Source organism: Chiloscyllium punctatum, chromosome 26 (assembly GCF_047496795.1).
Source record: "Chiloscyllium punctatum isolate Juve2018m chromosome 26, sChiPun1.3, whole genome shotgun sequence".
Taxonomy (NCBI): Eukaryota; Metazoa; Chordata; class Chondrichthyes; order Orectolobiformes; family Hemiscylliidae; genus Chiloscyllium; species Chiloscyllium punctatum.
In genome coordinates, this window is record NC_092764.1 from 10,686,905 (window position 1) to 10,710,941 (window position 24,037).

The following is a 24,037-nucleotide window of genomic DNA, read 5'->3' on the forward strand; positions in this document are numbered from 1 at the left end:
CTAGATTGGATAGAGAATTGGTTAGCTAATAGGAAACAAAGGGTAGTGATTAACGGCTCCATTTCGGAATGGCAGGCAGTGACCAGTGGGGTACCGCAGGGATCCGTGCTGGGACCGCAGCTTTTTACAATATATGTAAATGATATAGAAGATGGTATCAGCAATAACATTAGCAAATTTGCTGATGATACAAAGCTGGGTGGTAGGGTGAAATGTGATGAGGATGTTAGGAAATTACAGGGTGACCTGGACAAGTTAGGTGAGTGGGCAGATGCATGGCAGATGCAGTTTAATGTGGATAAATGTCTGGTTATCCACTTTGGTGGCAAGAACAGGAAGGCAGATTACTACCTCAATGGTATCAAATTAGATAAAGGGGCTGTTCAGAGAGATCTGGGTGTTCTTGTCCACCAGTCAATGAAGGCAAGCATGCAGGTACAGCAGGGCGTGAAGAAGGCTAATAGCATGCTGGCCTTCTTAACAAGAGGAATTGAGTATAGAAGCAAAGAGGTGCTTCTGCAGCTGTACAGGGCCCTGGTGAGACCACACCTGGAGTACTGTGTACAGTTCTGGTCTCCAAATTTGAGGAAAGACATTCTGGCTATTGAGGGAGTGCAGCGTAGGTTCACGAGGTCAATTCCTGGAATGGCAGGATTGCCTTACACGGAAAGACTGAAGCGACTGGGCTTGTATACCCTTGAGTTTAGAAGACTAAGAGGGGATCTGATTGAAACGTATAGGATTATGAAAGGATTGGACACTCTGGCAGGAGGAAACATATTTCCGCTGATGGGGGAGTGCCGAACCAGAGGACACAACTTAAAAATACGGGGTAGACCATTTAGGACAGAGATGAGGAGAAACTACTTCATCCAGAGAGTGGTGGCTGTGTGGAATGCTCTGCCCCAGAGGGCAGTGGAGGCCCAGTCTCTGGATTCATTTAAGAAAGAATTGGATAGAGCTCTTAAAGATAGTGGAGTCAAGGGTTATGGAGATAAGGCTGGAACAGGATACTGATTGGAAATGATCAGCCATGATCATATTGAATGGCGGTGCAGGCTCGAAGGGCTGAATGGCCTACTCCTGCATCTATTGTCTATTGTCTATTGTCTCCTTTTCTCTCTCTGTCACAAATCAAAAGGCTCTTTGGGAAATTCCAATAAGTCTCAGTCTTTTTAAAAAGCATTGGCTTATTCCTTCTGGTCCGATCTGCCAGCCAAAATCCTACTGCTGTCCTGCCTACCCGTGTGAGAGCGATTTGGGACTTGACTTCACCCATTCCTGACCCGTTACCTCGTGAAATTACTTTCACATTTGCAAGTGAGGTTCCAGTCCACCAAGATTTGCAGCAAGGGAATGAATGGTAAAACTCAACAATGTGTGTGGTGAAGATTGTTGTGATTGTCGGGGTGGAGGGAGAGAAAGAAGTGTCATCAGCTCCTTCAGGCAGGGACAGAGATGAAAGTTGCCAGAGCGTAGGCATAATCACTAACGGGAGTTAAATGGGTCAAGGAGACAATTCTCGTTCCGTTGGTTTGATCTACTTCAGTTGTGACTTCATGGCAAAGAAAAAAATCAGGAAAGATTCTGCTGATGAACTCTTGGCTCATGAGCCCAAGAGAAAAATGAAAATGAAACAAACGAGGCTTAACTCAGTCAATAAAACACGTGAACTGTATTACATTATGTGAACTGTTTTCTGCTAAATTAGTGCATATGCTTGCTACATCTGAGGGCAGTGTTCTGCATAGAGTAGCTGTAGTCCTGTGCTCTTATAAGAGAGATAAAACGGTGGGTGATTTAACCTGAGGGTCATCACACTTCAGGCAAAGAGCAAAGGTTGAGAAGGAGAACCCTTCAAAGTAACCTTACCTGGGGTGGGAATTGAACACATGCATTTTTAAAAAATTTTATATTGCAAACTGACCATCTAACCAACTAAGCTAGCATTGTTCTATTGAAGGGCTGTATATGTGCAACTCTATTGAAAGAGCAGCTCTATTGCCTGTTAAGACAATGGTGGCTTTTTAAAGGTGGGCAAAAAGTGAGGACTGCAGATGCTGGAAACAGAGTTTAGATTAGAGTGGTGCTGAAAAAGCATAGCAGGCCAGACAGCATCTGAGGAGCAGGAAAATCGACATTTCAGGCAAAAGCCCTTCATCAGGAATTTTTAAAGTTGCCTGTCATTGTTTAGTAACTTCTTTAAGTGATATGCCTTGTGTATAAATTGAATGTTATTGAACTAGTTACCCTGAAAGGTACTATTTCCAAGATCCATTCCTGCTGTCACTTCAGTCAAAGTTCACCAATCACCTTCCGCAACTCAGAACCAGGCATGAGGGAAATATGGATCAGGGAATTGGTAGTTCAACGTTTTACGAGTGTATTGCCTTTTAGCTGTGCTCTCTTGAACCTAATTTCCTCCAGGTAGAATAGCCTATTAACTATGTACAAAAATAAAACACTGGGTGTTTTCACAGAATGACGTTTTTTAAAAATTTACTCGTGGAGTGTGGGCATCACTGGCTGTCCAGTATTTTTTGCCCATTCCCAGTTGCCTTGAAGAAGGTGGTGCTGATGAGCTATCTTCTTGAACTGCTGCAGTCCATACTGTCAGTTGACCCACAATGTTCTGAGGGAGGGAATTCCACAATTTGGACCCAGCAATAGAGAAGGAATGGTGATATATTTCCAAGTCAGAATGTAAGTGGCTTTGGAAGGGAACTTGCACACAGTGGTGTTCTCATGTACTTGCTACCCTTGTTCTTCTAGACAGAAGTGGTTACGTGTTGGGAAAGTGCTAAGGATCCTTGGTGAGTTGTTCTGGTACACCTTGTGGATGATACACAATGCTGCCCCTGGACACTGGTGTGAAGGGAGTGAATGTTGAGGATGGTGAGTGGGGTGCCAATCAAAGGGACAATGATTCAATTGTCTCTTGTTAGAGGTGATCATTGCCAGGTGTTTATTTAGTGTGAATGTTTCTTGCCACTTGTCAATCCAACCCTGGATATTGCCCAATCTTGTTGCAGTTGAACATAGACTACAGGTCGTTCTGGTATAATGTGCATTTCATTAACATAAATTGTCTATAACGCAACTGACGAATTGTGGATGCAGTTTGGATAATGCGAACTTGCTACTGAAAGTGTATGGCGATTTTGTACAGTGCAATTTTCTATAGCGAGTGGTCAGAGAGAAATGCAACTATTGCGTTATAGCGGAATTGCCTATACTTCAGTACTTAAGGTGATGAGAATGGTGCCGATCATTGTGCAATCATTAGTGAATGGCTGAGTTTGGGAACATATACCTCTCGGCACCAGACAGTTTCCTAAGCAACCAGCCCAGAGATGTCCCAGAGGTGGGACTTGAACCTAGGCTTTCTGCCTCAGAGATGGGGACACTCTGAGAAACACAGAAGCCCTTGTTGCTTTCTACTCATGAGTTTCCTTTAAGTTCGTCCAGCTGAGATCAGTTAACCAACCACAGGTTGCATTGTGGATCGGGGAACTCATAGTCTGAATGATTCAGTCAATCCACTCAGTCTAGCAGCTGCACTATCAACTCGTACTTCTGCCCACATCATTATAATAAGAATCTGTTGCATCTTGTTCACTCCATTATAAATCGTTATAAATAAACCATTTTGTAGATGCACTGCAAAAAAACCGTGCAAAAAAATAACTCCACAAATGCGAACCTGTTATGTGATAGCACTGAATGAATTACTAGCTCATTCTCACTAATAGATGTACAATTTGGTATCATCAAAAATCCTCTGAGTTGCATAATGCCATTGCCAAGAAACTTCAGAAGAGGTCAAGATTTGCGTTCTATTCCCAGAAGAAATAAATTGCTTAAATTAAATAGAATCACCTTTGAAGCAAGACAGTACCAAACATATGTACCATAATCTACTTTGCTTAATATATTTCTACAATAATTTAACCCTTAAGGTGTATCAATTCTTCAGACATTGTCACCTGAAAGGACAGCTTCTTCTTGAATTTGGTTCTGAGGAGGAGACTCTTGATGCTTTATTAACAGTGTACCCAAAGTCACCCTTTAACTTCTTTTGTTAATATAGTGTGGAGTAATTACTCAAAGTGCACTGATAGAAAAGCAATACAGGAGCAATTAAACAATCCAGAGGGTGGTTCACAAAGGACACCCACACCCCAGTAACCAATCTGTCCTTCATTCCATTACTTTTGCAGTCAGCTTGATCATCATGGGAAACATGACTATCAAAAGTCAGTCAGCACTGATGCTTACTTTCAGGTTCATTAACCTGATGTTAATGTTGATGGTCCTGCTTATGAAAGGTTTCACTAATGAGCTTGTGGGATGCTCATCATTATCTTCTGCTGTGTCTCTGTGGCTCTAGTCTTTTATCCCTGCCATACAGAAACATCACACACCCAAAAGAAGAAAGCCCTGGGTTTCTGGACAGTACATTTTGAGACAGAGCCACACGCTTAATGACAAGTTGTACTCACTGAAGCTACAAAACTTTATTCTCTTGGACAGACCATGAAAAGGGAGAAATGATTGAGAAGGATCCCAAATCCCATAGACCTTGAGGCAATTTGTTGCCTGAAGAGAACAACAAGATATTGGATGTGGGACCCCAGTGCATGTGTATCTTGTATTTGATGCCGTCATTTAGAGATATACCACTCTCAACTCTGCGAAATAAGATTGTAGGTTCAATACATGTTCCAAATCTGACACACGAAAACCCAGACTGAAACTTCAAAGTGCCAGTGTGAAGATAATATCTTTCAGATGACACGTCAAACTGAGGGTCTAACATTCTCCCAAGATCCTGGGGTGCCAGAGGGGTTACAGCAGACCATGGGGCAATGAAGAATGGCTGATAACCGATGGTCTTCTTGATGTTGCTTCCCCAATGACTTTGTTTTAAAAATGTGCCTAATGTGTGGGGAAGCATTATCATGTTATGTAATTTATTGAAGTGAATATGATGGCTATAATCCATCTGTTGAAAGGAACCCAAAGCGTGCCCTTGATTTCTTGGACAAAGTTAAAAATCACACAACATCAGATTATTGTCCAACAGTTTTATTTGTAAGCACTAGCTGCTGGAGTGCTGCTCCTTCATCAGGTAGCTGTGGAGCAGGATTATAAGCCTACTGGTGGAGCAGTGCTCCAAAAACTAGTGCTTCCAAATAAACCTGTTGGAATATAACCTGGCATTGCGAGACTTTTAACTTTGTACACACCAGTCCAACACTGGCACCTCCACATCTTGATTTCTTGGTTCACAGTTATGATTCAGATAGTTTATTAGTGAGAATGGCAGGGGGACCTTACAATGATGCTCATCCTACCCATCTCCCGACCAACACTATCCATGTAGATATTATTATGGGATAACAAGCCAGATGACAAAACCATTGAAACCTGTGAATGAGATACCTTGATCTGACCTGTCTTGTATAGTTCATAATGTGGGACCAGTACAATTGATACATTCATTTCCCAGTTTTACTTTTTTTTTGCTGTTTTTTTCTCCCTTTGATATGTGGAAAATGGCAACTTGCTCAAGATCCCCACCAATTGTTAATGGCCCAAGTGAATTGGACACCAGCCAGATTTGCAGCCATCAGAAACTGAGAGGAAAATCCAATTTTATTGTTAAACAGCTTTCTTTTAGAAATCATTGATTTATTTATATTGCACATTCTTTATAACTTCGAGTGATCCCAAAGCACTTTGCAGACAATGAATTACTTTTTCTGAAGTGCAGTTGCAGTTGTGATTTAAGAAACACAGCAGCCAGTTTGTGCTTGTCAAGATCTTGTCAGCAGATTTCATTTTGCTGAATGGATGATTGAAAAGTAGACATGAATGGAAAGATAAGTCTGTGACATCTCAAGGCGCCCAAGGCAAATAAAATGCCATGATCTGAGTAGGTTAGAACTTTGTGAAGGAACACTTTGTGCTGATGCTGATTGAAGGGTGAATATTGGCAAGGACTCTGCAAATCCATCCTCTGCTCTTCTTCAAGAGAGTGTCATGGAATATTTCATATCCTTCTCGGAAAGCAGTCATGTTCTTAGTTTAATGTGTCATTGAGAGGCAGCCTCTCCAACACTGCAATTCCCCTTCCATATGACCAAATGTTGGGTCAACATCCCTTCCTAACAGCATTGCGGGTCTATCTACAGCTCCTCGGGCAATAGTTCAAGAAAGCATCTGACCACCACCTTCTTAAGGGCAACTAGGGATGGGCAGTAATGGGATGACCCAGCTATCGCGTGAGTGAATAAAGAAAGTTCTACTGTGACAGTACGAGATAAAATTCTAAACTCAAATCTATGGAATAGGAGTTGAACCCACAACCTTCTGATCTAGAGATGAGGAGGTCTCCCACTGTTCCTTATCCGACTTGAAATGATTTGATTTGACTTGATTTATTATTGTCACATGTACCTAAGTATAGTGAAAAGTTTTGTTTTGCGTGCAGTACAGGCACCACATACAAAGAATGATTGTAAGAAATGTTGGAATAAGATCTGCTGTAGAGAGCTCGCAAAGTTTTGCCCTCTGTCATCTTGAATTTTGATATCTTGATCAACAACACTTAGAAATAAGTTTTATAGTCATACAGCACAGAAATAGACCTGTCTGCACCAATCAGACATCTTAATCTGACCTAGTCCGATTATGGGCATTTGGCCCATATCTCTTTAAACTCTTCCTATTCTTAGACCCATTCAGATGCCTTTTTAAATGTTGCAATTGTACCAGCCTTCCCCAATTCCTCTGGCAGCTCATTCCATAAGCAAATTTGTGCATTCTACTGGAGGCCCAGCATGGACCCACTAAAGGTCAAACTCTTTTTGCTTTACTCCATTGCCTTAACTCCCACTATACCAAAAGGATCCCTTTTGTATCCTGTATTCACCTTGCTGTCTGACCTTTCTGAATCACATTTGAAACTTGAGCTGACATGGGACTCAAATTCATTTCACATTGAACCGTGTGCAGTAAAAGGGGTCTTCCCTTGCTACAGCCTGGAAGTCTGAGTCACCAGGAGAGAAGGGAGAATTGGCTCTCCGATAGATATACAATTAACTTAACTGCAGATGGACTTGGCTGCTAATACAATTAAACACGTACAAGGTAAGAGGAGGATAAAGAGAATTGCTGGCTCTTCAATTATTGAATTGTTTTCCAAAGGAGTTGTGTCCTTAAGGAAAGGACAATAAAAATCGGGATCAGGAGAAGTCAACCCTGAGCATATTAAAGATCCCCTGAGTGCCATGGTTTTAGAAGACTAGACAGCAATAGTGGTAGATTAAATTTCCCCTGGCACTCTCACTTGAATGACAATGCACATGAGTGAATCCATATTCCAATTCCAAAAATACATTTTCACAGAAAAAAAGATTTTAATAAAAATAGGTTTCGTCTATTGAATTGTAAAAATGGCTTTAACCTTTCATGCTTTTTTTTCCATGCACAATTTATGTTCTTCTTCTTTTAAACACTATCTCATTTTTTGCACTAGGAATTATAAGGACTGCCCTTCCAAACATGGATCGGGAAGCACGAGAGGAATATCTGGTGGTGATACAAGCAAAGGATATGGGAGGCCACATGGGAGGTCTCTCTGGAACAACAACTGTAACAGTCACATTGACTGACGTTAATGACAACCCGCCCAAGTTTACACAAAGTAAGTGTCATCCATCACAGAAATTCCGTGCTTTGTATCCGGAATGTAAGGACTTTTTTCTTATTCTACATTGAAGGAATGCAGGTTATTTTAAAAGAGAAACCTGTGGAACAGATTTACGGTATATAAAGCTTCGGTTGAGCAGCCAGCCATACAGCTTCCATCTGCACAATCTGATATGGTTTAGTGCCTTTTCTCCAAAGGCGAACTGTGCTCAATATCCTCCAATGAATAAGTTTGCAATTGTCACACACACACACACACACACACACACACACACACACACACACACACACACACACACACACACACACACGACATAGCATCTCACTCAGCCACTTCTGTTGTACTCCCTCTCCCTCACTGTCTGCTGCAGCTTTCAGAAAACCAGGTTTGGCATTCCATGGCATCTTGTTGTGTAGATTACCTTGCCATGTGTGGGACAAATTCATGTTGTTTCGCCCTTTTTTAGAGAGTGAGATGAGAAGCCAAAAACTCCCACCCCCACTGTCCTCTTGCATTCCATCGCACTGTTAAAAAAGAGAGGTTTGCAGAACTTTGAGGGAAAAGCAGCAGACGTAGATCAATTGGATAGCTCTTCTGAAGAAATGGCACCAAATGGCTTCTTGCGGGCCATATAATTCTATGATCCTCTCTTCAGCTGCCTGACCTGGCCCTCAAACCCCAGATGAGTTCCAATCCCCAATAAATAATGTCAAGTTAGTACCAAGCCTTGACTTTCACTCCAGCTCTACTTCCTCCCTGCCACAAGGAGGTGTTCAAGGATGTACTAGATGCCATCTCACTTGAGTTTGGTTTTTGAAAAGAGTGGTGCTCCCTCAACACCTGAGCTGCTTCGGCTGTTCCTTCCCCATTTTAAACTCACCTTCATCAATGCTTTTCATATCTAAAACATTTGTAACATTCAAAAGCCTCCCAAAGTGCTTCAAAGGAGAATTATCAGACTAGCAAAAATTGCTTCAGTTCCAAGCAAGGGGATATCAGGGCAGGTGATCTACAAGGTTATTTTGAAGAGTGTTTTCATGAGGAGAGAAAGATAACCATATTGTATACCAAGTCTTATCACAGTTTCAATGTTGGCTGGAAATATATTTACTTGATTAAGTCTCTTAACATTCCTGTTAAGCCTGCTTTGTTGTTTGTGCTTTGAAGTTAAAATAGTTCCAATTGCTGTAAATGGTGACACCGTCCTCACATTGTTTACTATTTCTATAGATTCCACCAGTGTCCCAACTCTTTTCAATGACCCCTCCACCCTTCATAGTGCCACCCCCATCCCCGTTGATAGTACAGTTCCATTAACACTGGTCTCCATTTGTATCAAGCCAGTCTTCCTGTACTTGCCCTGCCACTAGACATGAGGAGGTGATTTAACTCGAGGTATTATCACAACCAAGTGTAATGTTTTGCAGCAACCTACATATAGCAGGAGACATATCCATTGCAAAGAAAATTGGTTATGGTTGTTAGGGGAAGCCAATCATCTCAATCTCAGGATGTCATTGCATGGGATCCTGAAGATATTGTCCTGGGGGCTAACATCAACAGCTACTTCATCACAGAACTTCCCTCAAAAATGAGAAGGAAGTAGATGAACAAAATGTTTGCTTTAGTTGGGAGCTCTTCAAAAAATAGCACACGAAACAAGACTGGGACAACACCAAGCTTAAGCTGACAAATGACATGTCACATTTATGTCATTCAAATCTACTCTCTTGTCCAAAAGACAGAACCCAAAGACTGATATCCAGCAACCAAATCCTCAACCATCACCATTCTGCAGTTACCACTGATCAAGCTAAGTTGGACTAGCCACATGAATACTGCGACTATACGAGCAGGTTGGATATTCTGTGGTGAGTAGCTCATCACCTGCCTCCCCAGTGCTGGACCAACATTTATAAGGCAGAAACCAGTAATGTAATTGATTACACTCCATTTACATGAATTAGTAGAGATCCAGTCAGAAACTTATAACCATCTGGGACAAAGTAGCTAGTTCATGGGTGCTAGGGGAAAAAAAAGAAAAAAAGAGAAAAAAAAATAAACAGGAGTGTCAAAAAAAAACAAAGTAGCCAGTTGGATTGTCTCTCATGATCACCTTAAACCTCTATTCCCTATTCCACAGGTTCAAGGTGGCAGTGGAGTACATCATTTACAAGCTACAACACTCACCAAGAGAAACCTTCTAAACCTCAATTATCCAAAAGACCATGGGCCATCAGCCGTATGAGAACATCACTACCTTCCTTCCCCTGCCTGTCACATACTATCTGAACTCATAAATTTGTCCCCATTCCTTCATTTCTGTCAAAATCCAGGAACTTCCTCCCTAACAGCATTGTGAATGCACCTATGTCACATGGTCAGCACTAGTCCAAGAAGGTGGCTCACTACTGCCACCATCAACATGTTCTGTGATGAGGTGATGCAGTTCACTCTGAACATCTGAGTTGCTGTGGTTACATACACATTTGATGCATATTGCAGTCTCGAGCTATCGGTAGTGATGGCAGAGACTCCAACTCACTTTCCATCATCTATTGGCCAGGAATATCTTCCATTCATAGCTCTGACTATTGTGAGAAAGACCAGAATGTGGAGACACTGTTTAAAACGAAGGGATTATCCATTTGTGATAGAGGTAAGGAGAATGACCTTTCCTCGGTAAGTATTGTGAATCTTTGGAATTCTCTTCCCAGACTGCAGTACAGGCGGAGTTGTAACATATTTTTACAGGAGGGGTAGATAGATGATTGATTAATAAGGTCCTCAAAGACATTCAAAGGAATGCAAGAAGGTGTAGTTCCCAATCAGATGCGCCCAATTCTTATTGAAAGGGGGAACATAGCCTACATGTTCAAAAGGTTTGCAGCTTGATGTCAACCATTACAAGCATATCTTCTATAGACATTAAGTCTTGGATTGATGCTAGAGCTTCTGCCTCGGGGGGACACTATCTATTGTATTATAAGCCTGCTACAAGGGTAATTAGCAATGGGTAAATAAACAATGGCCTTGTCAACAATACTAACATTCCATGAAATAGTGAAAAATCGATATTTCCAACAAGCATCACTGGGCAGTCTTCAGGAGCAAAACCTTTGCTGATTTCTTTTCTCTTGCCTAAGTAATGGACATCAAGACAGAATTCTAAACCTTAAGGTGACTTAGTTGAGGTTCCCTAGCTGGGAATGGGTCTTTGCAGCATGATGGCTCAGTGGTTAGCACTGCTGCCTCACAGTGCCAAGGACCCAGGTTCAATCCCTGTCTTCAGTGACTATCTGTGTGGAGTTTGCACGTTCTCCCTGTGTGGAGTCTGCTTGGGTTTCCTCCTTGTGCTCTGGTTTCTTCCCACTTTCCAAAGATGCATGGGTTAGGTGAATTGGTCATGCTAAATCGTTCAATGTGTTCGGGGATATCTAGGTCAAGGGAAATGTAGAGTAATAGGGGAGAGGAATGGGTCTGGATGGGATACTCTTTGGAGGGTTGGTGTGGACTTGTTGGGCCAAATGGTCTGTCTCCACACTGTAGGGATTCTATGATTTGCTGCTGCATCTAGAATCAATCAGTAAATTCAGGAAGACATTTGTGGATAATTGTGCCCCCAATGTTTAAAGAGGGAAAGAAATTATTTACACAAGCAGCAATTATTAGCTAGTCATGTAAAGACATGCAGCAGGTAATTCCTCTATCCTAAAATAAATACAATTTGTTCAGATAAATAGTCAGTAACATTCACAGACCGCATCGTTGCTGATTTAAAAAATGATTGATTGGAGCGATCCAATGACTCTTTGTTTTGGAACTGTGTTTAAACATAGGGTTCTGCTGTCAAGCTAAAACTTATACATCAGTTGAAATAGCATTGCATTTTTCAATCAGTGGAATGTAAATTTAAATTTTGAATTTACTCTCATAAATTCTACGATGTGCTATTTCTTCAATGGTCGGTGACGTATTCTGGTGCTGGATTAGAGTGGTGCTGGAAAAGCACAGCAGTTCATGCAGCATCCGCGGAGCAGGAAAATCAACGTTTCGGGCAAAAACGTTGATTTTCCTGCTCCTCGGATGCTGCATGAACTGCTGTGCTTTTCCAGCCCCACTCTAATGCGGAATCTGGTTTCCAGCATCTGCAGTCATTGTTTTTACCGACATATTCTGGTAGCCTGACACTTGCTGAAATAATCCAAAAAAATGTGGTGCTGGAAAAGTACAGCAGATCAGGCAGCATCCTGGTGAAGGGGTCATGCCCGAAATGTCGATTCTCCTGCTTCTGGGATGCTGCCTGAGCTGCTGCCCTCTTCCAGCGCCACACTTTTTGATGCTGACTCTCGCAACATCTATGGTCATCATTTTCTCTCATCTAACTGAGAAATAGCCAATCCACGAATGTGACAAAAAACAAAGAAATATGGTTGCATGTTTGTGAGTAAACTTTGGGAGAATAAACTTTGATAAGTGATCTTAAGCAACACCCTGTTGATGTTTTCTAAAGATTGGTGGTCTCTTTCTTTTATTGACTCCATGTCCAGACCCCTTTCAAAGGATATTAGAAATACACATCGTCTTATGTATCAAGAGTGCAGGTAGGTCATGTTCCACCTTTCCATAAGAGTTGGGCTCAACTGATTGTGGACTGTATATCCTTGCAGACCCTTGAATATCTTCGAGGACCCTATTCGTCAATAATCTATCTACCCCTCCCTTAAAAAACATATAACAACCCTGCCTGTACTGCAGTCTGAGGAGAGAATTCCAAAGATCCACAACTTTTCCAGAGGAAAAGAAATTCTCCTCACTCCATCAGAAATGAATAATCCCTTGTTCCTAAACTCCATATTCTTGTCTTTCCCACAGGGGAAATGTCTTTTCTGCATTGCCCATGTCAAGTTCTCTAAGAATCTCATTAGATTTGGGGAAGGTTCTTTTAGCTTGGAAAATAGCGACTGTCACTCATTTATTCCAAAAGGGATGGTGATAGAAGGCAAATCACAGGCCAGATAGCTTAACATCTGTCACAGGGAAAATGTTAGAAGCTATTTTTAAAGACGTTGTAACAGGACACTTGGATAAGTTGAAGATAAAGAGGCAGAGCAAACATGGTTTCGTCAAAGGAAAATAATGTTTAACTAATTTGTTCGCATTCTTTGAAGAAGTAACTTCTGCAGTGAATAAGGAGAACCAGTGGCTGTATTTTATTTGTTTTCCAGAACAAATAAGGTTCAACATCAAAGGTAACTGCAGAACATATGAAGTCATGGTGTTGACAGTAACATGTTAGCATGGATAGTCAATTTCCTGGCTAACAGGAAGCAGAAGGTATGAATAAATGGGTCTTTTCCAGGCTGGCAGTATATCACAACTGGTGTGCCGCAAGAGTCAGTGCAGCGGCCTCAAATTACAGAAATGATTTGGATGAGGGGACCATAGATATGAAAGCCATATTGAGACAAAGATAGCTGAGAAAGTGCATTGTATAGAGGACATAAGGTTCCGACAAAGGAATATCCATAGCTAAAATGTGTCAGTAAAGACTGGTAAATGGAGTATAATGTGGGAAAGCATGAAATTGGTCACTTTGACAGACAATAAAAAAAGGCATATGATCTGAATAGTAAAAGAGTTTTGGGGTGCAGAGGGATCTAGGTGTCCTAATGCACACAGCACAAACGGTTAGTCTGCTCGTACATCAAGTAATGAAGAAAGCTCATAGAATCTTATGTTTATTGCGAGGGAAATTGAATGCAAGACTAGGGAGGTTATGGTTCAGTTACATAGGGGCATTGCTGAGACCACATCTGGAGTGCTCTCTGCTGTACTGGTTACTGTACTTATGGAAGGACATTAACGTGATGAAAACAGTTCATGGAAGGTTTACTCGACTAATATCTGGAATGAGTGGATTGCCTAATGAGGCAACACTGGACAGGCTAAGTCTGTGTCCTCTGGCATTTTAAAGAGTCAGGTGTGACTTAATTTAAAACACATGAGATCTCAAAGGGACTTGACTGAGTGGATGTGGAAAGGATGTCTCCTCTTGTGGATGAATTTAGAACTAGGGGTCATTCATTAAAAATAAGTGGTCATCAATTTAAAACAGACACAAAGAGTTTTTTTAAATTCTTTGGCGTCTTCAGCATTCCCTTCCTCAAAACATAGTGGAGGCAGATTCTTTAAACATTTTTAAGGCAGAGATAGATTTTTTTTTGATTACCAAGGGGATGAAAGATTATCTGGAATGTGCAGAAATGTGGAGTTGAGGTTAAAATCAGATCAGCCATGATCTTACTGAATTGTAGAGTAAATTCTAAGAGCTGAGAAACTGGCTCTTGTTCCTTGTTCTGTGTTCTTCTAAGTCTCAATAAGTTCACCTATTGTCCTTCTAACCCCCAATGGATACAGACCCATCTAGTCCAACCCTCTGTCATAGCATTATACGCTCAATCCAGGAATGAGTCAGGTGAACATTCTCTGAACTGCTTTTAACAGAATTATATCTTTTTTTTCAAATAGAGACCAAAACTATATACAAAGGTAGTCTCACCAAAGCTGTGTTGCTGAAAATGTGAGGCTTGCTGTCAAAGGTTTTTGAACTTGTACTCATCAGGACATGTGCAAGAATGCCAAATTTCAAAGGGAGGAGGAACAAATTACTTTACATGGGAAAAGGGTGCTGATTTGTTGGGAAATGAGCTGTGGTGAGTCAAGGCATTGCTTTGGCAAATGAACAAGGATCTGTAGTCCCACATGGTTCTGCTTCATTCATAGGGATGCAATGCCTGGACATGTTCTTTTTGCCGCAGAGGAAAGGGGCCTACATAGGAATACATATAACTTTTAGTAGGTGGACCTCTGCCATGTTATGAGCCAAATAATCTTAACATTATTTCCTTTAACACTGTTTCTTGGCTAGTAATAATACCTCTAAGTGTCACATTTACACTTGCACCCCTGGTTCACACAATTATCAAACTGGTTATATTTTACTTCAGGATACATATTTAATGTTTCTACTATTTCTGTATTCCAATTGTAATTATTTTCTGCCTCTGCCTATAAGAGGATCTAAGATTACTTTTGCTCATCTCTTCCTTTTCATACACCTGTCGAAACTTTTACATTTTTTTATGTCCCTTGCTAATTTGCTCTCATATTCCATTTTCTTTCTCTTTATCATTCTTTTTTCTCTTGTTGAATTTTAAAATCCTCCCAACGTGGGTTAATAACTGCTAATTCAATCCTAAGGTCATGGTCTAGAATGATGAACAAATCCTGGTATTACCACAATGGAATTGAGGTGAAACCTTGGCCTAATATTTGACCTGTGTTTCACTCAGCTGTTCCTTCTGCTTTCTGGGCAGGATTCCATTGTTGCTTAATTAAATATTTTAGAGCCTCAAATATGCTTTGGTGACCTTGTACTCTTTCAATGCAGTATTTTCTTGGAATAACACACAATTGCCATAATGCTGCATACAGCTAATCTTGACGGCACAATAAAATGTGCTCCCCAGCTACTGTAGCCGAACGGTTTTCAATACATAACAAAATCTGATTTCCACGAAATATGAACATCCTTTTGTTTTATTTCTATGTTTTCCCCTAAAGTATTAGTGTATTTTTGTGGGCGCCACTAGTATCAGGACGCTGTCACAAAAGGAAGTTCAAGAAACTGACCTTTGTGAAGTTAACATTTATTCCATAGATTCCTACAAAACGTGCTGTCCTATGTCAAACTCCTCTGCTTTTTTCACGCACATCTTCTCCTTTCCACACCTCTGTTGTCCTTTCCCTGTCTTTTCTCCCGTCACAACTCTTCCACTTTTTCTCACATCTTCTTTTCTCTGATGTGGAGGAGCCGGTGTTGGACTGGGGTGGACAAAGTTAAAGATCACAAAACACCAGGTTATAGTCCAACAGGTTTATTTGGAAGCACTAGCTTTCGGAGCGCCGCTCCTTCATCAGATGGTTGGCTGATGAAGCACCTGATGAAGGAACGACGCTCCAAAAGCTAATGTTCTACATAAACATATCGGACTATAACCTGGTGTTGTGTGATTTTTAACTTCTTTTCTCTCCTTTCTTTCTTCTCATGCTGTCATCCTCTTTTCACTACCTACTCTCTAATTCTCTCATCTTCATCTCTCCCTTTTTACTCTCCTTTATTCCTGTTATCTTGTTTACTTCTCTGTTTCTCTTCACCTCTCCCCTTTCTGCTCACATCTCCCCCCGCTCCCTCTCCTGCCTTTCTCTCTTCTTCTCACTTCACTTCTTGCCCACTTTCTGCTCTAATCATCTCTCGACTCAATTCTACAAGTATCTCTTTCTTTCGTCTCCAGTCTCATTCAAAAAGACAATTTGACAAGTCAAAGAATAAGACCAATAGTGAAGGAGCAAGGTCATGGGACCAATTGGGTAGCTGTAACAAAGAACTGGCACAGGGGCTTTGGACTGCATGGTTGTCCTCAGTGTTGTATGACTCCATGAATCTGATCATAGGAACATGGATCTCAGCAGCACGAAGAAGCCATTTGGTCGTCTGAGCCTATCCCACCACTTAATAAGATAATAGTTGATCGGGTTACGGTTGAGGCTCCAATTTCCTGTCTGTTCCCGACAACCCTTGACTCCCTGATCGATCAAAACTCCATCCAACTAAGCCATGAATAAATTTAAAGACCCATCTTCCATTACCCTCACAGGAAAGGAATATTATACCATAATGACCCCCTGAAAGAAAATAAATCTCCTCATTTCTGTCTTAAAAGGGAAATCTCTTATTTTTAAACTCTGTTCTCTCATATTAGTTTCCCACAAAGAGGAGCCATCCTCCTCTGCTAGTGTTGTCTACTGTAGTGTTCACTATATCATTAACCCTGTGTGTCTCTCTGAGGCTGCAAACCCAAAGAATATTTCACTTTTGATTCACAAATAGACAATAGTTATTTCAAAAAGATTGTGCAGGACTGTTGATTTTATGCTAGCACTGAACTTTCGTCAGTAGACTCTTAATTCCTGATATTTGTGAAATTCAAATTCCACCACTTGCTGTGGTCATGGATCTGAACTCAAGTCCCCAGGACATCAGTTGGATCTCTGGATTAACAGCCCAGTGTAATACCATTAGACCAGCACATCCCTTGCCAGTCTTGAATATACTTAACAACCCAGCATTGACAGCCTTCTGCAGTAAAGAATTCCAAAGATTAACTGACATCTGAGATAAAAAAAAATCCAACTCATTTCTGTCTTAAATGGATAACCCTTTACTCTGTCATTATATCCTCTGGTTCGAGAATATCCCACAAGGGTACACAACCTCTCGGCATCTTCTAAACTCCAATGAGTGCAGGTCTAACCTATTCAACTTCCACCCATAAGAAAATCTTTCTCTAAGTGAGATCAGCCGAGTGAAACATCTGTGGATAGCCTCCAAAGCCAATACATCATTAGATTATTTCCTCAGATAAGAGGTCCAAAACTTGCCACAAAGCTTCAAGTTTGGTTTAACTGCTTCATTGTACAGTTTTAACAGCAATTCCCTACCTTCATACTCCATTCCCCTTGAAATTAATGCCAAGATTTCATTTGCCTTCTCTATTACCAGCAGGCCTGGATATGGGTTTTCTGTAATTTATACACTGGGACTCCCAAGTTCTGAGGATCTGTAGCTCTCTGAAGTCCTCCTGTAATATTCAACTTGGCCTATTCTTCCCGGCAAACTACAAAATCGCACACTTTTCCGCATTATGTTATATCTGCCAAGTTTCTGTCCACTCACATAACCTGTCTTTATCCCTTTGTTGACTCTTTGTATGACCCTAACTATTTCTGTGTTATCTGCAAACTTCGCTATAGTATGTTCACCTCCCTCATCCAATTCATAAATAGATGTTGGAAATAATAGTGGCCCCAGCACTAAATCATTATAGCTCCACAAGCTATAAGTTGCCTTCCTAAAAAACACCCTTATCACAACTTTGTATTAGCTAATCTACTGTCCGTTTGAATAAAAGACTTCCAACATGGTAACCTCTTAAGTAGCATAGTGCAGTAACTTATCAAATGCCTTTTGAACATTCAGATATACCGTGATATTCTGTCTTTGATCTTGAGAGTTATTTCACTGGGGGAAGTAACAGTGTAATCAAATGTTGTATGTCACTCTTGTTTAGATACCTACAGTGAGAAAATAGGCCCTTCGGCCCAACAAGTCCACACCGTCCCTCCGAAGAGAAACCCACCGCCTTTATTTCCCCCTGACTAATCCACCTAACACTATGGGCAATTTAGCATGGCCAATTCACCTAATCTGCACATCTTTGAACTATGGGAGGAAACTGGCGCAGCCGGAGGAAACCCATGCAGATACGGGGAGAATGTGCAAACTCCAAACAGACAGTTGCCTGAGGCGGGCATTAAATACAGGTTCCTGGTGCTGTGAGGCAGCAGCACTGAGCCGCTGTGCCGCCCACTCTGTTTGGGAGTTTTCATTTAAAAAAAATTGGTCATGATTTATAGAGTTATAGAGATTTACAGCATGGAAACAAACCTTTCGGTCCAACCCATCCATGCCGACCAGATATCCCAACCCAATCTAGCCCCACCTGCCAGCACCCGGCCCATATCCCTCCAAACCCTTCCTATTCATTTACCCAACCAAATGCCTCTTAAATGTTGCAATTGTACCAGCCTCCATCACATCCTCTGGCAGCTCATTCCATACACATACCACCCTCTGCATGAAAAAGTTGCCCCTTAGGTCTCTTTTATATCGTTCCCCTCTCACCCTAAACCTATGCCCTGTAATTCTGGACTCCCCAATCCCAGGGAAAAGACTTTGTCTATTTATCCTATCCATGCCCCTCATAATTTTGTAAACCTCTATAAGGTCACCCCTCAGCCTCCGATGCTCCAGGGAAAACAGCCCCAGCCTGTTCAGCCTCTCCCTGTAGCTCAGATCCTCCAACCCTGGCAACATCCTTGTAAATCTTTTCTGAACCCTTTCAGTTTCACAACATCTTTCCAAATATACAAATATCTCAGCAAGAGGCCCAACAATCACTTCTCTAGCTTCCCACAGAGTTCTCAGCCAATCCTGATCAGGTCCTGGGGATTTATCCACCTTTATCTGTTTCAAGACATCCAGCACTTCCTCCTCTGAAATATGGACATTTTGCAAGATGTCACCATCTATTTCCCTACAGTCTATATCTTCCATATCCTTTTCCACAGTAAATACTGATGCAAAATACTCAATTAGTATCTCCCCCATTTTCTGCGGCTCCACACAAAAGCCGCCTTGCTGATCTTTGAGGGGCCCTATTCTCTCCCTCGTTATTCTTTTGTCCTGAATGTATTTGTAAAAACCCTTTGGATTCTCCTTAATTCTATTTGCCAAAGCTATCTCATGTCCCATTTTTGCCCTCCTGATTTCCCTCTTAAGTATACTCCTACTGCCTTTATACTCTTCTGAGGATTCACTTGATATATCCTGTCTATACCTTACATATGCTTCCTTCTTTTTCTGAACCAAACCCTCAATTTCTTTAGTCATCCAGCATTCCCTACATCTACCAGCCTTTCCTTTCATCCTAACAGGAAAATACTTTCTCTTGATTCTTGTTCTCTCATTTCTGAAGGCTTCCCATTTTACAGCCGTCCCTTTACCTGCAAACATCTGCCCCCAGTCAGCTTTTAATAGTTCTTGCCTAATACCGTTAAAATTGGCCTTTCTCTAATTTAGAACTTCAATTTTTATATCTGATCTATGCTTTTCCATCACTATTTTAAATTTAATAGAAATATGGTAGCTGGCCCCAAAGTGCTCCCCCACTAACACCTCAGTCACCTGCCCTGCCTTATTTCCTAAGAGCAGGTCAAGTTTTGCACCTTCTCTAGGAGGTACATCCACATACTGAATCAGAACATTTTCTAGTACACACTTAACAAATTCCTCTCCATCTAAACCTTTAACACTTTGGTAGTCCCAGTCGATGTTTGGAAAGTTAAAATCCCCTACCATAACCACCTTATTATTCTTTTAAATTCAGTTATGCTTGCAATAACACTGTCTGATGGATTTACAGAGCTATTGAGTATGTTTTCAATGGGAAGGGGGAGGATCTTTAAATTCTGACATTAAGTCAAAAAGAACACTGAGCAGAAAATTTAGGTAGTAGTTCCCTTGATTTGTGTAGCGACAGTTACGCATCTTTTGGAAAAGCATCCTCCCAAAGTAGGAATTCTCCAAGAGTAAATTTCCAATAAATTTGAGATATTGAATTCTGGGCAGTTGTGGCTCATCAATGTGACTTGGTGATAGTTGGAGTTGTGTAGTGCTCAAACAGATTCTCAATGTCTGACATTCTAAGGGGGCAAGACTGGTACAAGGATGAGGGTGACAGGGGGCGCTATATTGGGTTGTTGGTGGGGTGAAGGTAGTGAAGGACCTTCATTCTCCTGCCATGGCTTGGTTACTCCTCCCTCTCCCAGGCAAGTGGTGGGAAGCTGGAGATACCATTTGATTTGTGTCGTCAGGCAGAACCTTTTTTTGAATTTTGATAATGAGTGAATTGACAGGCCTCTGGGGCAGGGCGTCTTCATGTTCCCAAGCCTGGGGGAGGAGTTGGGTACTCATCAGAATGCCTTCCCTTAAAATGAGGACTCACACAGCTTCCTCAACAGCTCAACACGGCCTCTTGAAGAAACTAGACAAGATATCATGACAAGTGCAGTCAGCTTTGCTTCAGCTGTTCACTTCAGGGATGTACTCTCTGAGTGTACGGTATACAGGAGAAAATTCTACCCCTTGGAATAACTACAACTTTCATCATCATGGGTGGTGAACATCACGGGGCATCGAATGATGTGTTGACCTTTCGACTGATCGATTGACAGTAGAAAGCTATAAAAAGTGCAGTGTTACTTCATTGTATGTATGCTCTGTGGGAATTACATCAACTGTATTTGCAAAAGAATTACCAAACAGTCACAGTGAATTTGCCTCAGCAGTTGGTTAGCTCAGTTGTTTGGACAACTTGTTTTGTGATTCGGAGTGATGCCAACAACTTGCATCTAACTTCCACAGTGGCTGACGTCATCAGGAATGGCCCGACTTTTTCAACTTTGCCCCTCGCCTGAGGCATGGTGACCCTCAGGTTAAATTCACCACTGGTCGTCTGCCTCTGAGAGAGCAGCACCTGGTGCTCTGGGACTACTACTACTGGTCCTCAGACTCCATGTTATTTCATTGCCGCCCTCCTTTATCGCCCCATCAATAAGACCTGAACCAAGCACTGGCTCCCACCCCCCCCACTAATTGAATTTAAAAACAAACAGGGTGCTGCAGATTTGCAGGTCACAGTCCAATTCTGTCTCCCAGTTCACATCAAGCTTTGCCTGACTGCTACTTTTTGAACCTCCTGCAAAGTCACTATTACCGCTCCAGGCATCTGCAGGACTCTGCTTTGAGATTGCAAGTCAGGCAGCATCGAAAGAGGAGGAGAACTTCTTCAAGGTAGGCATCCTGGTAAGAGGATTCACAGTCAGGTTAAAATCAACTAAGCTGCCTGACCTGTCGTGCTTTTCCAGCACCACACTCTTGACTCTAATCTCCAGTATCTGCATACCTCACTTTCGCCTTGTTTTGAGATTCACTGATCATTTCATTCCTCTGATGTCTCTTTTGCAGCTTTCTCAGTTTTAATTCGCTGATAGTTATGAATAGTTAGACACTAGAAATCTGTAAAAAACAATCATTGGGACACAATAAAAGCCAATCCTATTTCTCACAGGAAAGTAAGAAGACAAGAATTGCTTGTGGAAATGTCAGCATTAACTGGCTCTAAAGCCTCACTTTTTCTCCTGCTTGTTTATTAAGAATGGACTACCAATGAGCACTGATCCACTCTGTTTCTTTCAGGCCTTTACCATCTGTCTGTTCTCGAAGACATGGCAGTTGGTGATGTCACAGGAAGGGTCAAGGCGAATGACCGGGACTTGGGACAGAACGCAAGGTCTTTGTATGAAATTATCGATGGAGACGGGATGGATGTGTTTGAGATCACAACAGACTCACAGACCCAGGAGGGCGTCATCACTCTTAAGAAAGTAAGCTCAATACTCTCTCTTTCCTTCAGTGTACTGTTGGTCCACATTTACAGGCAGCGGGACCTGGAATTGAACCACGGAAAAGGTCAAACTGGGTGACATTAAAGTTCAAACCCTCTGCCTCCCTCAGCCCCACCAATAGGTTATTGTCATTGTCCTGTGAAACTCCTCCTACTATTACAGAGGGACAGTCCTGTGAGAAAAGGAGCTGCCCACAATACTTTGTTCAAGTGACAAAAGAGCCAAGACAAGGAATTTGAGGGTGAAAATAAGGAATTAGAGAATCATGTTCAAGCACGATAAAATTGAGGTAAGGAATTAGAGAGCAAAATTAAGAAACTAGACTTGTGACAGGAAATTAGAGAGCCAGTTTACAAAATTAGACAGCCAGTTTAAAAAGTTAGAGAGCCAGTTTAAAAAAAAAAGAGAGGCATGGAATTAGAGACCAAAGTGGAGGAACTAGTGAGCCAAAAATGGAATTAGAGAGCCAAGATAAGTAGAGAGCCAGGATAAGGAATTAAAGAGCTGATAAGAAAATAGACAGCCAAGATACAGAAATAGAGAGACAAGGTAAGGAATTAAAGAATTAGGATAAGGAAATAGAGAGACAAGATAAATAATCAGAGTTGAGGGAAGTAATTAGAGAGTTGTGATAAGTAATTAGAGAGCCGAGCTAAGGAATTAGACGCTCGAGATAAGGAATTAGTGTGTATAGATATGGAACTAGAGAGCCAAGATAATGAATTAGAGAACTGACTTAAGGAATTAGAGAGGTAAGGTATGGAATTAGAGGGTCAAGATAAGGAATTAGAGAGTGGAGATAAGGAATGGTAGAAACCTATTTACCATGGAGGAAGTCACAGTGAAATAAGGATTTGTTTGGATAATAATCAGAAGAGGAAGTTTTGTTGACTACTTCTTCCTTCCATTAGTTAAAAATCACACAACACCAAGTTATAGTCCAACAGGTTCATTTGAGGAGAAAGTGAGGGCTGCAGATGCTGGAGATCAGAGCTGAAAATGTGTTGCTGGAAAAGCGCTGCGCTTTTCCAGCAACAGGTTCATTTGGCAGCACTAGCTTTCGGAGCTCTGCTCCTTCATTAGGTGGTTGTGGTGCATTAGATCATAAGATACAGAATTTATAGCAAAGGTTTACAGTATGCAACTGAAATTATATATTGAAAAAGACCTGGGTTGTTGGTTAAGTCTCTCATCTTTTCGAATGACCATGTGGTTTCAGTTCTTTCATATGTATATCCCAGAACTATTTTTAAAAGTTATATTCTCAAATGAACTTTAACAATAGGTGCCACGTCATCTCAGATAATGCATTGAAGATGTGAGGTGCCCTGTGTGAGGCTGTCTGTGCTCCAATGTTCAGACTGATTCTATTTCTAAAAACAGGGATTTACATAATCTTACATAGAATCACGTTAGATTTTGTAAATCCTTTTTTTTAGAAATAGAATCAGTCTGAACATTAGAGCACAGACAGCCTCACACAGGGCACCTCACACCTTCAATGCATTATCTGAGATGACATGGCACCTATTGTTAGAGTTCACTTAAGAATGTAACTTTTAAAAAAGTTTTGCAATTTACATATGAAAGAACTGAAGTCAACACAGTCATTCCAAAACATGACAGACTTAACCAACAATCTTAAAAATGTGTTGCTGGAAAAGCGCAGCAGGTCAGACAGCATCAAAGGAACAGGAGAATCAACGTTTCGGGCATATGCACTTTTCCAGCAACACGTTTTTAAGCTCTGATCTCCAGCATCTGCAGTCCTCACTTTCAGACTTAACCAACAACCCAGGTCTCTTTAAATAAATAATTTCAGTTGCATCACATTGTAAACTTTTGCGATAAATTCTGTGTCTTACAATCTTATTCTCCACAACCACCTGATAAAGGAGCAGTGCTCCGAAAGCTCTTGCTTCCAAATAAACCTGTTGGACTATAACCTGGTGTTTTTTGGTTTTTAACTTTGTACACCCCAGTCCAACACCGGTGTCTGTAAATCATTCTTTCCATTACCTTTCTGAGCTCAAACTTTCTGCAACCAATTGTAATGTTCCTACCATTAAAATTCAGAGCTATTTCAAGATTGTATTGGTTGCAAAAGCATGACTGTTGCAACTATTTCTGACAAACCCCATATTATGTCTATCTCTGACAACTATACAT

At 41.3% G+C, this 24,037-nt stretch overlaps 1 protein-coding gene across 6 annotated transcripts in view; it reads left to right on the forward strand.

Annotated features, from left to right (window-relative positions):
- The window catches only part of cdh8 (cadherin 8), a 286,471-nt gene that overhangs the window by 187,220 nt on the left and 75,214 nt on the right, over nucleotides 1-24,037 (forward strand). For all 6 annotated transcript variants that reach the window (XM_072595844.1, XM_072595841.1, XM_072595838.1 and 3 more), the window contains exons 5-6: nucleotides 7,544-7,711; nucleotides 21,660-21,847. In XM_072595844.1, coding sequence (XP_072451945.1) covers nucleotides 7,544-7,711; nucleotides 21,660-21,847 — 356 coding nt within the window. The remainder of the gene's footprint in view (nucleotides 1-7,543; nucleotides 7,712-21,659; nucleotides 21,848-24,037) is intronic.